The sequence below is a fragment of the Symphalangus syndactylus genome, chromosome 23 (assembly GCF_028878055.3).
Source record: "Symphalangus syndactylus isolate Jambi chromosome 23, NHGRI_mSymSyn1-v2.1_pri, whole genome shotgun sequence".
NCBI classification, from domain to species: Eukaryota; Metazoa; Chordata; class Mammalia; order Primates; family Hylobatidae; genus Symphalangus; species Symphalangus syndactylus.
Window position 1 is genome coordinate 19,944,686 of NC_072445.2, and position 16,580 is coordinate 19,961,265.

Genomic DNA, 16,580 nt, shown 5'->3' on the forward strand with positions numbered 1-16,580 from the left:
AACCCTGGCTCTAGCATCCAATCCAAGGACGTGTTTCAGACTCTGCTGCCCGGTCCCAGCCAGCCCCGAGCTGGCGCCTTAGACGCTCCGGCAGCTGCGCACACTCGGAGCGCCCGGAGCGGCGCAGATAGGGAGGTTGGGGCTGTTCCCCGCGGCGCGGCGCCCGCCACTGCGCAGGCGCCTCAGGAAGGGCTCGGCCTCGCCCCTCTTCCTCCAGGTCCCCCTTCCCCGCAACTTCCCACCAGTACTAGGTGCCGCGAGCGCCGAGTTCCGCGCGTTGGAAAGAAGCGACGGCGGCTGGTGAGTACGCGCCTCGCGCGCTTGGCGTTCTTGGGGGCAATGTCACCCCCTCCCCAGTCCACTAGGGGCTTTGAAAATAGAGATGGTGAGACCAGACCCTCTAACCCACTCTCCCCCACTACACACACATCCCCTGGGGTGCGGCGGGGACGTCCACGAAGGGACTCAAAGAGCCAAGGAGGTGGCGGGCCGAGGCGGAGGCCAGGAAGGGAAGAGGAAAGAAAATTTAGCAGGTGCTGGGGAAGGAAACCTGTGGTGTTAAGTGTGAAGGGAGGGAAGTCAGCTGAACGGTAGTGGAGGAACCTAAGGTGGGTCTGGGGTAAAAATGAGGGGAGCTGGGGCGGGGTCGCCAGGCTTTTGGTTTTAAAGGAGAACCACCCATGGCATCGACATCCGTCTGTCTGAATATTAGATTAGAGTTTATGTTAATTATAGATAATGATATTTAAGAACTAATTTCCTAGCAAACAAGCCAACCAAACAATAAAAGGTACATTTAAGTGCCTTTTTAAAGGGCTGGATTAAAAGCACGTAAGAACTTAAAAACAATGCTTCCTTTTCTTATCACAACCACCCTATGAGATCATAGCATTCCCATTTTACAGATGACGAAAGTCAGGCTCAGAGAAGTGAAGGGACGCGTCCAACCAAGATTGTACAACTAGGGACAGGCAGATTCAGGTTTACACCAGATCTGACTCCAGAAGGGCTTTGCTTAATCAGGCAATCTGGTGGACCCAAGTCTGAAGGAAGATTTGCCAACTACTGTGAAATATCAACTGCTGGTTTCAGTATTTTGATCTTTTATTTCTTCTTTTTTCCCCTCAGAGATTGTTTCAATCTATTTTAAGGAAATTAAGAGGCCTGCTGCACTTGTGCATCTTCCCCCCACCTCCACTTAAATTAGTTACAGGATATAATTTGGAAGAAATTTTGCTGAAACGACAAGGAGTAATGGAGGGAGGTATTTTACTATGTAGAAAGTAAGATAAGTGTGTTTTGAAGATGCTAGAAAACTTTGTGTATGCCAGAAATTTCTGTGTATTTTACAAAATTGGAGAATAATTTAGAATCCTACAATTTTTAAGACCAAGGATTTTTTTAGGGAGTATATTTTTTTCCTTAGACTATAAGAAGGCAACTGATAATAATCTAAAGCTAACTGCCTTATTTATAGACATAAAAGTTTTTAAAGGTGTATTGAGAGTTTCCTTGTATTACAGAGCAGATGGCATGCTAATAGTGACAAATATCTTTCACCATATCCTGTAACGGTTTATACACTCTTGGCTTCACATGGGCTAAGAATGCCAGTGAGAGTTCCCTGCATTGCATCCAGGGAAGAACGTCTTCCCAGAGAAGTTAGAAGGTAGTTTGTCGCCTGAAGACTAACTCATACTTCCAGTTGTTGTGGGGTTATTTGGTTGCAGTCCAGAGAGGTCTGCTTTTTTTCTTCTTTGACATCTTTTTGGTGTGAAAAATTACAGAATTTCTCTCAATATTTTGTAATATAACAGTTTCATTCCCTGCAAACTTTATTTTCATTCCTTGGAAACTGCTTGAGAACTTCTCATTGTTGGTTTGTCTGTAGCTTAACACTCCCTATTAGAATGAGACAGAATGTGGTAGACATGGATCCAGCACTGCTAATAAAAGGTGTTCTGTCAGGAAGAGTTCTGTTAATAGTTTGGAGATTATTACCAGACTTGTTAACTTGCTATTACTGGACTTGTAAACTTATTGAGGACATGAAATTAAACACAGTAAAGCAACTGATTGCTTTCTGAGCCTGGCTAATCACTGGACTTTAACTTCATCATATGCAAAGTCATATGCAAGGTCATCATATGCAAGGAGATGAGACTAAATTATTCCTAATGTATTTTATAGTTTCACAATAATATTCTGCCTATCATAGTACAGTCTTGTTTTTTTTTCCCAACAGCTTTGTAACTAGAATGATAAAGGGAAACTAATTTTGAGGGCCTGTTCTGTAACCTTTACACATCCCCATTTTACACACAAGGAAACAGAAGCCAAGAAAAGTTGGATCTACCCAAGATCACCCGTCTACTAATTGTGAGCTCAGGTTCTGGGACCCTTCTGACTTCAGTCTATAGTCTTTCCACTTTGTCTGTACTACTAATCCTGAGGACAAGGACTGGGACGCTTGGATCCCAGCAGTGTGCTGAGGGATTACTGAGCCACAGGATTAACAGCGTGTGTTCCTGGAGCGTCCTTTTAACTCAAGATTTGAGGAAGAAGCATTTTGATTTGTGTTTTGTGGGAGAGGACGGACACAGGTTTTTGGTCTGTTTTGCACATGGGAAGTGGTAAAAAACTTTCACATTAAAACACTCAAGTCTGTATTATGGAGTATAAAATTCACTGTTTTTGAGGTAAAATGAGATCAAAAATGTTTCCTGTTTTGTGGCAGGACATTTAAGTTACAATTTCACTTCCCTCTGCTCTTTTTTAAAAAAATAATATTTTATTGAGATATAAATCACACACCATTCAATTCACTCATTTAAAGAGTACAGCTTTATGGAGCTGTGCAACTTTCATCACAATCAATTTGAAAACATTTTCATAACCCCAAAAATAAACTTATACCTACTGGCATTTACTACCCATTTCTCCCCCAACCCCTAGCCCTAGATAGTTACTATAGTTACTTTTAGTCTGTATAGATTTGCCTGTTCTAGACATTTTATCTAAGTGGAATCATACAATAAGTGATTTTTTGTGACTGAATTCTTACATTTAGCATATTTATCCAGGTTATAAAATGTGTCAGCACTTCCTTCCTTTTTGTGTCAAATAATATTTTATTATATGGATATATTACATTTTATCCATTCATAAGTTAGTGCACATTGAGATGTTTCCACTTGATTCTTACAAATAATGCTGCTGTGATCATTTGTGTACAAGTTTTTGTGTGGACATATGTTTTCATTTCTCTTGGGCACATACCTAATAGTAGAATTGCTGGGTTATATGGTAGCCCTATGTTTAACCCTTTGAAGACTGCCAGAATATTTTCCAAAGTGGCTGTACCATTTCACATTTCCAGTAGCAGTTTATAAATGTTTCAATTTCTCTATCGACACTTGTTATCTATTTTATTTACTCATCCTTCTGGGTGTGAAGTGGTATCTTACTGTGAGTTTGATTGCATTTCTCTGATGACTAATGCTGTTGAGCATCTTTTCATGTGCTAATTTGTCATCTGTGTCTTCTTTGGAGAAATATCTTTTTCAGCTCATGCTCATTTTTTAACTGGATTATCTGACTTTTTATTATTGAGTTGTAGCAATTCTTTATATAGTCTAGATACAAATCTCTTCAGATATATGATTTGCAAATATTTTCTTCCATTCTCTGGGTTGTCTTTTCACTTTCTTGATGGTATTCTTTGAAGCACAAGACTTTTTAATTTTGAAGTCCAGTTTATTTCTCTTTTTTGGTCACTTGTGCTCTTGGTGTGGTATCTAAGAAGGCTCTGTTGAACCCAGGGTTACAAAAATTTACTCCTACATTTACTCCTACATTTTCTTTTAAGAGCTTTACAGTTTTAGCTCTTAATCTAGGTCTGTGATCTACTTTGAATGAATTTTTGTGTATGGTATGAGGCAGGGCTCCAATTTCTTTTGCATGTGGATATCCAGTTGTCCCTCTACCATTTGTTGAATTGTCTTGGCACCCCTCTACTCTTAGAGGTAAATCTACTGGAAAATTTTTAGACATACTATGATATTCCATTTGTAGTAATTTCTCTAACAGCTTAGCTTTAAAAATAATACATTATGGTGTATGAATCTCAAACACACTGTTACAAATATGTACTCATAAACTTATGAGTATTTTTCCCCGTGAGAAGATACTGTGCCACCTATTTGCTGATTTAAGTCTATTCTGTTATTTGGTGTTGTAGAACAAAATTGATTAAAGTATAAACCCTGTCTTTATTTTTCCAGATGACAGCCTGATTTATTATTGTGGTTATTTATGCTCCTGTTTTGATTATTATTTATTTGAAAAGTGTAAGTTCTTTGTCCCCTAATACATGGCACATACATATACTTTTGTGTTATGGAATTAGTGATAGTAGATATTTGTTGAATGATTTTTTACAAAATGACCCAGGTGTCTGCTGAGCCAACCTTCATATGTAGGAACTAATTTTAGGATATTCTGGAAATGCAAACTAACACTGAAGAGCTATTATAGGCCACCAAGATGAATGATGATTATACTTTACATGTTGTTGTAATACATTTCAGAAAGACCGTGATAGTGAAGTATGGTGAATGGAAATTCAAGTTGGCAGTTATTTCTGTATTTATTTCACAGTAATTTGCATGCAAGTTGGACCTGGATATTGGAGGGGCTTGAATGTGAGACTGAGGCATTTGGGCTTTGTGTATAGGCAGGGGGACCTTTGATTATATTTTAAATTAAGGGAACATGAACAGAGCTGTGCCCAGAGAGACTGAGTAGGCGGCAGATGTGAGGTAAGAAAGTGGAAGGTGGTTGAGAAGAAAGGTGAATTAAGAGACAAAAGTGCTCTGGACAAGAGGTATCGAGGACTAAAAAAATATAGCAGTAGTAGGGATGGATGAGTGGGTAGCTGTTAAAAATGCTTGTTTTAAATGCAGGTTTCTGGCCTCTACTATGGGCTGACTGAATTAGAATCTCCCTAGTTATAGTGACTTGACAGCTGCACTTTTAACAAGCTCCCTTCAGTGATTCTTATGTCTGATGTGCTGTATTAGATGATACGAAGATAGAATTGACTAGACTGGCAACTGATCATATACTCAGGAGATATCTTTGTGACTGAGAGAATGGTGAAGCTGTTTTAAAGGGTTGGGAACTAAGGAAGGGGGAAAAGATTTGGAGGTATAGAGAATGCATTCCATCTGACACATATCAGATTGGATTTGGCAGCAGAACAGCTGTGCAGTGGGATAGGACTGGTTGGGAATATAAAATAGTTACACAGGGAAAGAGCCAGAGCAGTAAATAGTGTTTTTCAAAAAGTAAATTTATGAGGATGTTTTCCCTGTGAGAAGATACTGTGCCACCTATTTGCTGATTTAAAAGTCTACTCTGTTATTGGAAAGAAATATTTGAATATGGGGAACTATACCCAGAGAGAAACCAGGGAATCTACTCAATCCAAGCTTTCATGGAGACCTGCATGCCCTTGACACAAGTTCTAAAATTGTAGCAACCCACATGATATTGTCATCTGATTGAACTCAGTTAAAACTCTCTGAAGGAGGAGTTAAGTCATACATAAACACTGTGTTGGGGGCATAAAATATTGAATGAAAGGGAAAGTACCATTGTCTAGATTCTTGATAACTGAAATTGCTGTGCTATGACTAGGGCTGTGTCTGTGGAAATATCCATATGCCTCCTCTGCCACTCATTAGGTTTGTTACTCTGTCCTTTGGAGAGGTGGTTTTGTTACTCTACATTATTTTTGGTTATTAGGGAGCACCAGGAGCAAATGTTCCATGCACCACATTCAGAAGGCAACCTGTCTCAGATTAAAATAGTAGAGATTTTCTAGACCCCAAGATCCTCATAAATCAGATTCTGTGCCTTTGGTCTTCCTAATTTTAAGTCACTTTTTAAGAGGATCACAGCCTCTGTCAGTAAGTATTTGACCACAAGTACGCAGATCCTCCAGGTGGCATGTTTGAAAGAAAGAGAGAAAGTATTTCCAGTCTACTTGAGAGAATACACAATAAATGACTCCTGAACTTCATAATCATATTAGTTAACTTGCTGCTCTTCATACCTGGGACCTCAACATGCATACCCATTACCATGTTCAGGGTCTTCTTAATCTGAAATAATGCATTCACTTGTTGCATTCTAACTGCAATCCCAGATCTTTGTAACTTTCACTAAAAGTTACTCTTAACTAATCTTAATTAGTTCTTTGACTTCACCAGAACCTCTAGTTGAAAAACTTCTCTACTTCTCACTTACATCTGTCAGTTTCAGCTTAGATGCTGCAGCCCAAATTTCAGCTGCTCTTTAGTTAGCATCTTCAACTTCCTTTGTCTTCCTTCAGTTTCTGTCAGAATTTCAAATCTAGGTAGGATCAGCTGCCTGTTTTGTTCATGCCTGTGCCAGGTTTACTGAGTTGCTAGAGAAAACCAGTCAAGTGTGTCACTATGAAAATTCATGACAGCTGTCAACATTGACTCCAGTTCTACTGTTTACTCACACTTTCTCCCATCCTCCACATTAACTATTTCAGACATTCTTTCTGTTCCTCAAACCTATGAACCTTTTACCATTCTACTCCCTCTCAATAATTGACCCTACCTCCGGCAACCCTCTTCACCTCCAGCCCTCAAATCTGTCAGCTCCCCTACCTTTGCTCCTGCCCTCCTGTTACAATGGAAGAGGCATCCTGTCCATCTAAAGTGAATCATTTAACCTAAATCACATGTCCTATCTTCTTAGAGACCAAAGAAGATAGAGACCGAAGGCAGGGAGATTTACTAGGGAATTTACTAGGGAAAAGCTGTTTTTGTCATCAGTGAAATGATTTTTAAAAAAGAACAAAAAATCAGAGATAGCTTTAAGCCTAGGGTATTAGTGAAAATAGTTGTTGATAGCAAAAAGGAAGTTTAAGAGGGATGTGGTAATAAAACTCATTTCAATAGCTATTGGATTTCTTCATAAGTTACTGGAGCATCCATGTCCCTGTAGGCTTTGTATGTTTGTTAATCAACTTCATGTGACTATTGGGGCACATACAGACTGATGGGGGCTTTTTTCTCAATAGCATTTATTTCTTATTCCTCCTTTTTTATAGCAATATTTTCAACAAGAACTGGCAATAAGCCAATATGGTAGAATTTCCACCAATTATTTCTGTGGGTTAAAGAAACTATAAAGTACAATTTATTAAACTGGAAAAATAATCATCACCTCTGGAGCCTCTGAAAGCTTGGCATTAACTTTATGTTATACAAAAGAATCATTTTAGTGTCTGCATCTATTTTTATTAAGCCTTTAGAAGAATTTCTAATGCGGCAAATGAGCTGACAGCCTAGAAGGAGTATTGATGTGGAGTATAAAAATGGCCCATATGAAAGAGAGTAGGGCATGTATATAAATAGGAAATTGGACAAGACAATTTTTATTTTTTCCAATTTTAGCTTTTAGTTATTTTTAAATAAATGGTATTATTTAAGTTAATATAGGTAAAGCTGGCATATAAATGTTGGTTCTCTTCTCCTGTGGGCTAAAATTCTAAAACTTAACCCAAATGAAATAGCATTACTACTTATGAATTGTATTTTTACATTTTAGGAACCCTGATCACTGTCCTTCAACGTGTTCATTATGAAGTTATTAGTAATACTTTTGTTTTCTGGACTTATAACTGGTTGTAGAAGTGACTCTTCCTCTAGTTTGCCACCTAAGTTACTACTAGTATCCTTTGATGGATTCAGAGCTGATTATCTGAAGAACTATGAATTTCCTCATCTCCAGAATTTTATCAAAGAAGGTGTCTTGGTAGAGCATGTTAAAAATGTTTTTATCACAAAAACATTTCCAAACCACTACAGTATTGTGACAGGCTTGTATGAAGAAAGCCATGGCATTGTGGCTAATTCCATGTATGATGCCGTCACAAAGAAACATTTTTCTGACTCTAATGACAAGGATCCTTTTTGGTGGAATGAGGCAGTACCTATTTGGGTGACCAATCAGCTTCAGGAAAACAGATCAAGTGCTGCTGCTATGTGGCCTGGTACTGATGTGCCCATTCACAATACCATCTCTTCCTATTTTATGAATTACAACTCCTCAGTGTCATTTGAGGAAAGACTAAATAATATTACTATATGGCTAAACAATTCGAACCCACCAGTCACCTTTGCAGCACTCTATTGGGAAGAACCAGATGCAAGTGGCCACAAATATGGACCTGAAGATAAAGAAAACATGAGCAGAGTGTTGAAAAAAATAGATGATCTTATCGGTGACTTAGTCCAAAAACTCAAGATGTTAGGGCTGTGGGAAAATCTTAATGTGATCATTACAAGTGATCATGGGATGACCCAGTGTTCTCAGGACAGACTGATAAACTTGGATTTCTGCATCGACCATTCATACTACACTCTTATAGATTTGAGCCCAGTTGCTGCAATACTTCCCAAAATAAGTAAGTAAACATTCAGCTGAGGGATACTATTATTTGAATGGGGCAATTGATTGAGGGGGGTGGATTGTATAAAAGAATGAAGCTATAGCTTTTTGTAGTTTAGAACCATGTACTCAGTGGGATTATGTTTTTTTCCTCTTATTTACAAGTTGAGAGCAGTCGGCTTATGGTTTAGTTTCAAAGTATTTCTTTGCTTTTGATATATCTAATTATTTGCACTAGAAAAAGGAAATTTTTATCCTTAAATGTCTTAGATTTTAGTGTGTGATATTTAGTGGTGATAGTGTGAGATACTTTCTTCTACTGATCATAGAAGTAGTAGTTAGTAGTAACATGTAATTAGTTTATGTTTACTTAGGAAGATACACCTGAAAAATGTCCCCTTTCTATAAAAGTCCACCACAGTAATCCACGAAGTGAAACAGATTTGTTAATGTTTGAGAAAGATGTGTGTTTGTGTGTATCAGTCCCCAACACCGTCACATTATTATTGCTCTGTTTTTTTAAGAAGTGATTTAATAGATGACATTATCTATAATTTGCTTCCAGTTATTCTAGTTAGACATATTTTTTCCTTATCAATCATACTTGTTTCCTTTTTTTCTCAGATAGAACAGAGGTTTATAACAAACTGAAAAACTGTAGCCCTCATATGAATGTTTATCTCAAAGAAGACATTCCTAACAGATTTTATTACCAACATAATGATCGAATTCAGCCCATTATTTTGGTTGCCGATGAAGGCTGGGCAATTGTGCTAAATGAATCATCACAAAAATGTAAGTATTTAGTTGAGATATTTCTATTGTATCCTAGGAATAAATCATACCTTGTGATACTGTTGTGTTAAGAGGGTACTTCGATTTAAAGAAGTTCACACAGAATAATTAGTTCAATTTTCAACCAGATAATTCCCAGGTCTTCATTTAATAGCAATTTACGGTAATCACAATTTCACCTTTAAATTAGAAAGTAAATTTAAGAGTGAAGGCATAGTCCTACTTTCTTTCCAAAACTGCAATTACTGTCAGTAATTTTCAAGATTCATTCTCTTGATTTATACAAAATAAAAGAGAGAAGTAAAGAAACAGTAAAAGGGGAGAGTTTAGCTAATCCTTGTTCTTGTGTGTGTTAAAAAAAAATTCGTCTGAGTAACCCTAAGTCTTCCTCAGTGACAACATCATTTACCTGAATGCTACAGCTATTTAGAACACTGGGCAAGAACCGGAAAGTCACCAAACCAAAAAAAAAATCCACCAAGTGAACAAAATAGATACATCAAAATCTCTCCTAAAAAATGCATAGGGGAGAAAATGTATAGGGGAGAGTTACAGGTCTTGCCTCAAACTGAAGCTTATTTATCCATATTTCATATTCAATTCAAATGCCTTTTTTTAAGTCTAATTTTGTGATCTATAGTAGGGGTCAGCAAACTTTTTTAGTAAAGGGCCAGATAGAAAATAGTTTTGGCTTTGTGGGCCAGCTGGTCTCTGTCTCAGCTACTCAACTCTACCTTTATTGTGTGAAAGCAGCCATAGACAACCTGTAAACAAATTGAAGCGGTGTGCTTCAGTGAAACTCTGTTTACAAAAAGGATGGAGGGCTAACCTTCGCTATGGGCTGTAGTTTACAGTTCCCTGATATATAGCAATTTAGAAGTATCAGGCAAGCATAGGACAGACTCAGGATCAATGAAGTTTGTATATTTACATCAATGTTATGTTGCATATTCGTTGTTGAAAACTGAAAGTATAGAAAAGCATAGGAAAGAGAGCAAAAACTATCCATAATCCCTCAGTACAGATTTATAGGCCAATGTTAATTGGGGGCATTTCCCCCCATCCAGTCTTTTTTCTTATATATATGTGTGTGTGTGTGTGTGTGTGTGTGTGTGTGTGTGTGTGTGTGTGTGTGTTTTAATATTATTGAAATCTTACTATCTATATATTCTGCTTTTTGTCATATTGGTTATTTTTATGATGAAATATTTCAAACATACCACCAAAGAATAATATAACAAATATCAATATACTCATCACCCAGTCACCTGTGCTTAATATGAAAGTGGGAGCTTATTAAATACAACTGGTGTATGTTAAATGGCAACATTTGTTAAAATAAAGCTAAAAATTGGGAATTTATTATTGGAGTTGTATTAGGGACTATCAACATGCTTTTCTTTAAGTCTAACTTTTACTGGGATAGAGTCACCAGATTAGACAACACATTCAATGCAAGATCCCTCCTGTAACAATTGAGATAGGTTAGGCTGCAGATTTTCTTTTTCTCCATTTGTTGGCTTTACTCACTTCTGCTCTTCCCAGTTACACAGAACCCTCAGCCTGACCACTGTCTTTATAACTGGTAGTGTTTGCAGTGAGCTTTTGCAAACAGTGCTGAGATTGACAGGTGAAGTAATCTGTACTAGGGCTGAAAAGTACATCAGGTTGAGAAGTGGTGGTAAAGTCTGAGGGTATGACCAGTTGGGAAAAGGGGCATGTGTGTCTGTTTGTGTGTGTGTATGTGTGAGAGACAGAGAGAGGGAAATAGGGAACATAGCTGAGTTTAAGAAATAGAAATTTTTATTTCTAATCCCTTTCTGAAAGAATTGAATATTTATATACTAGAAGCAAGTTATTTTGTCCTAAAAAGTCTGATCTTATTTACTGATGTTGTTTTGTTCTTTTTCAGTAGGTGACCATGGTTATGATAATTCTTTGCCTAGTATGCATCCATTTCTAGCTGCCCATGGACCTGCATTTCACAGAGGCTACAAGCATAGCACAATTAACATTGTGGATATTTATCCAATGATGTGCCACATCCTGGGATTAAAACCACATCCCAATAATGGGACCTTTGGCCATACTAAGTGCTTGTTAGTTGACCAGTGGTGCATTAATCTCCCAGAAGCCATCGCAATTGTTATCGGTTCACTCTTGGTGTTAACCATGCTAACATGCCTCATAATAATCATGCAGAATAGACTTTCTGCACCTCGTCCATTTTCTCGACTTCAGCTACAAGAAGATGATGATGATCCTTTAATTGGGTGACATGCGCTAGGGCTTATACAAAGTGTCTTTGATTAATCACAAAACTAAGAATACATCCAAAGAATAGTGTAACTATGAAAAAGAATACTTTGAAAGACAAAGAACTTAAACTAAGCATGTTAAAATTATTATTTTGTTTTCCTTGTGTTTTGTTTTGGTGCATTTGCTAATAAGATAACCCTGACCATAGTAAAATTGTTAGTAAATCATTAGGTAACATCTTCTGTTAGGAAATCATTAGGTAACATCAGTCCTAACTAGAAATACTAAAAATGGCTTTTGAGAAAAATACTTCCTCTGCTTGTATTTTGCAATGAAGATGTGATACATCTTTAAATGAAAATATACCAAAATTTAGTAGGCATGTTTTTCTAATAAATTTATATATTTGTAAAGAAAACAACAGAAATCTTTATGCAATTTGTGAATTTTGTATATTAGGGAGGAAAAGCTTCCTATATTTTTATATTTACCTTTAATTAGTTTGTATCTCAAGTACCCTCTTGAGGTAGGAAATGCTCCGTGATGGTAAATAAAATTGGAGCAGACAGAAAAGATATAGCAAATGAAGAAATATTTTAAGGAAACCTATTTGAAAAAAAAACAAAGACCATTTGATAAAAGCCTGAGTTGTCACCATTACGTCTTAAGCTGTTAGTCTTAAAGATTATTGTTAAAAAATTCAGAAGAAAAGAGAGACAAGTGCTTTTCTCTCTATCTATGCTTAATGCCTTTATGTAAGTTACTTATTGTTTGTGTGTGCCTGTGCAAGTGTGTTTGTGTGTGGTTGTGTGGACATTATGTGACTTACTATATAAGGAGGTCAGAGATGGACTGTGGCCAGGCTTCCACATTCCTGAAGCACACAGATCTCAGGAAAGGTTATTTTTGCACTTCATATTTGTTTACTTTCTCCTAACTCACAAGTTAAAATCATAACTTAATTTCATTAACTTTTATCGTTTAACTCACTCATGTTTGTTGTAACCTGAGGTATCCAAATGCTGCAGAAAAATTTATGACCCAAATACAAATCTCAATTTGACTGGGACAGAATGAGGAATGGAGATTTTTGTATTTATCTTTGGGACTTTATGCCTTACTTTTTAGGCTATAGAATAGTTAAGAAATTTTAAACAAAATTTAGTATCTTTTGGTCTTTCACACCATTCATATATTAAGTGGCAGAATAGCCTTAGTGCTACCTCCAGTTTTTTCTCCAGTATTTGCATCACAGAAATAATCCCTCTATTTAACGTGTTTGTTCAGAGCCAAGGGTTTATAGCTGTCATTCTGCCTTTTCTAGCTGGTACCTTCTAGTAATCAAAATTAATATGAAGAAACTAGGTTGTGACAGACTAGATTATATTTAGTAGGGGAAAAATTGGGCTCATCAGTACGTGAGACAAGCAGTTAATAGTATGATCTTTAAAGTTTTGACAACATAAAATAAACTTGGTAACTGTTTTATAAATATAAAAGTATAATAAATATGCAGCCCAGTTAAATATTGACTATCTGTGATGGTAAAGAACAACAGTGGTGCCAGTCATCAAACATACAATGCATCCTATTGAGTCACTGCTAATTTCTTGAGCCTGGTATTTGCTTCCTATTGTATTTGTGGTTGTTGAGAGGCATTTTCAAACCCTGTATAAATAATCCACGCTGTTGGTCATAAGTTGACTGTATTAAGAACAGTAAAATAAATGAAATAAAAACCAATAGTACTAATTTTGCTTTAAAAAAATTTCCAATTTTTTTCACATAAAACAGTTATCCTAAAGGTTAATAGTTGATCTAAACAGAATAATAGAAAAGTTCTACTTCAATTTCCATTAAAAAACGAATAGCATTGACACATTTAAAGCTTTTCATTTAAAGTAGTGGATGTTTTTGAAGTATCTAAAATAGTAGCAGAATATTTTATACTTGGTCCTTGCAATGGTGTGAGTTTTAATGATTGCGTTAGTGTGATTGGTGGTTATGAGTTTCAGAAATCTATACTTGGCATCCAACTCATGAGTGGATTTTATATAGGATGGAACAGGAAGGGATGTCCTGTCAGTATCTTAACCCTTTCAACCAGACATTTACCTATTTGTCTTTCCTTACATTCTCAAAATGTTAACTTGAATTGTAAATTAAGCAAAAATTTTAAAAGTATATGTTGATGGGACAAGAAGAATAGTATTTATTTAATACAACATATATATTATATTGAACTATGTGTTAATTCATTTGTATCTTTAAGAAAAAATTATCACTGTTAAAGCCATTGACTCCTTTAGTACCCTGAGAAAAATCTTACAGTAAAACTAGCCTTTTACATTAAGGTTTTGGTGTGTATTTTGTTAAATAACTAATATGCTGCTCTATTTTCTGGGTGGTAGAAAGTATTTGGCTCCAGGAAACATTTACTTGTTTATGAAAACAATACCCCAAGGTAATAGGAAAGGTTTTGAGTAAGTGTTTTTAATTCAGTCAGTGAATTCAGAATAAGTACATTCATGTATAATATAGGGACAGTTCTGCTGCTGTTATTTATATGCAATTCTTCTGGTAAATAGCAATAGAATAAACCATATTTCAATGTTTGTGTATAGGTTTTGTATTATTCCATTAGGTTTGGCATAAGAATTTATAGATAAATTCTTGGAACATTAAAGGATTAAAGTGTTTTTACATTGTTCTTGGGTGTCTCCTTCTTGTGCACGTATCTGATAAGCTTTATGGATGATTGCATTTAATTCCTTTTATTTGGAGGGTTTTACTTCCTTGTTAACACATAAAGTTATAAATGAACGACAAGGAGGAGATGGAAAATATGTATTTATTGTCAATTCTTAAAACAGTATGTAAATAAAATAACATGAATTGTGCTTTAAAGAAATGTGTATGTAGTGCCTTAATTTAAATTAAAATATTTTTGACTGTTATTTGAATTCAGAATTAATGACTTTGTTCATGATTTTAAAAATGTGTGTGTAAAATCTACCAAAACATTCTTAATGTAATTATTAAATATAAAGTTCAGTGTCACTGGTGATTTTTACATTTGTTACCTTCTTGCAAAATATACTTAACTGTGCTAGATGTTGACATGACTTAATAATATTATAGAAGCCCACATAAGTATTTATTAGGATTTTTTAACTCTTCAACAAAAATTTTAAAACAGTGTATAAATATACAATCCAGCATAAGGACATCATTGGAAAGAAAGCCAAGATAAGTTTTCCAGAGCCTCCAGAGCTATAATTTATTGGCTTATGGTAGAAGAGAAGAGGTTTGAAAAAAAACAATTATAAAATAGTGGAGATGGTGGGGGAAGCATTTTAATGTTTAAACTTTGTTTTGTACATAGCCATATGTATTTAATGACTTGTCCAATTGAATATAGATTCAAGAAGGCTCCCTCTATTAGAGCAGTGATTAATTCATTTCCTATATTTGTATTAAGAGAACACTGCTAAGAATTGTAGGAAAACAAGGGAATAAATGGAACTTTTTTTACTCTGAAAGAGAATTATTTCAAAAGTGGTAAAACTTTATTTATACCAACAAATTACCTGTGCATACTCATGGGTTAACACTTGCTGCTGAGAGCCTTGTATTCAGAATCATTTTCCAGACCCTGTGCTTCCTGAGGTTCAGATGCTAACTTTGCCTCTTCCCCAACTCCCAGCCTCCTTAGTGCCTATGTTTGGTTATTATTACATCCTCCTCACCCCATCCTCCACTAGTATACTCCCACACACATTCACAACCATTGCTTGAAAGAATATGTGAGAATCTAAATGATCCAATTGGGTTCTGGAGTCCTGTAACAGACATGCTGATCACAACATATATGTGTATGTGTGTATGTAAGTATATGTGTATATATATATGTGTGTGTTTATACTATACATATATGTGTGTGTATATACTATACATATATATATATACACACACACAGGCACCTGTATATGTAGTTCTATATTCTTGTGTAATAAGTATGTGTATATGTTGAAATGACTAGATCCTCTGACTCCTGTCCCATGGTCAAAATTACCTGGGAGGTAAAAGCAGAGTCTATACTCAAAGAGTAAGCCAAACTGCTACGCAGGCTTTCTGTCCACGTATCTTTTTTTATCCTTTTGACATCTGAAATCTCATTTCCACCATCAATACACAACCTAGTGAGCTCTTCCACTGACAGCTCCATGATGATGATTTACAGACATGTGTCCCCAGTCTAGACCTTCCTCTTGTGTTAAAGATACGAATTGCTATTAATTTAATCAGCATTACATTCATATCAACCATGCTCAATCTCACTTTCATAGGAGGGGTGGTGGAAAGGAGCAATAGAAATTAACCCCAAAACAAATCTAGAAAATTTCACTATATAAATAACCATTTTATAAAGGGGCTCCTATAGGTTAGACAGAGTACTATTGATTTACAAAATGTTTGAAATATCCACTGAAGAGAGTGAATATGTTTTTTACACTCAAAATTTCTGTGAAGATTCTCACTCCCTCTTTTTTTGTAATCCTAAAAAGACAGATTGGGTTCTGTATCCAGTAATGGTAGACTGTGTAATTCAAACCAAGGCTCTTACTGAGGACTAGAAAATCTGGACAAATTAAAGATTTGTGCTTATGCATTGAGGAATTTCCAAGAAAGTGAAAAATGAAGAGGCTAGGATTTAGAAGGGGAAAAAAAACCCCACAAACATGAGTCCCTAATGGCATCTATGAATTGTGGAAAAGGCAGCTGAAGGGCTGAGAAGCTAACCTAATTATAAGACACTAGGAGGGGGTGGTTGAAGGAGAGAAGGCACAGATGTAAATGTATCTATCTGTTAAAATCATGCATCTGCTCTATTTGGCACAAATAAATTTGAAAATATTAATGAATAATTTCCTAGGAAAAAATATTGTTGGATAAAACTCACTCTAGTTTGTTGGAGAAAACAAAAACATACCAGTTTCTGTATTTAGGAAAAGGTTGAGACAGTTATAGTG

General features: G+C 36.0%; 1 protein-coding gene across 2 annotated transcripts; it reads left to right on the top strand.

Moving 5' to 3' along the window:
- ENPP4 (ectonucleotide pyrophosphatase/phosphodiesterase 4) lies at positions 1-14,510 on the top strand. Of its 2 annotated transcripts, none has more exons than XM_055263560.2 (4): positions 1-300; positions 7,651-8,509; positions 9,118-9,288; positions 11,201-14,510. In XM_055263560.2, the coding sequence occupies exons 2-4, from the start codon at positions 7,684-7,686 to the stop codon at positions 11,563-11,565; spliced, it is 1,362 nt and encodes a 453-aa protein (XP_055119535.1). In that variant the 5' UTR covers positions 1-300; positions 7,651-7,683; the 3' UTR covers positions 11,566-14,510. The 2 variants fall into 2 exon arrangements, with proteins under 2 accessions (XP_055119535.1, XP_063488990.1); XM_063632920.1 differs by having other exon boundaries at positions 86-300; positions 11,204-14,510.
- Positions 14,511-16,580: the final 2,070 nt, after the last annotated feature.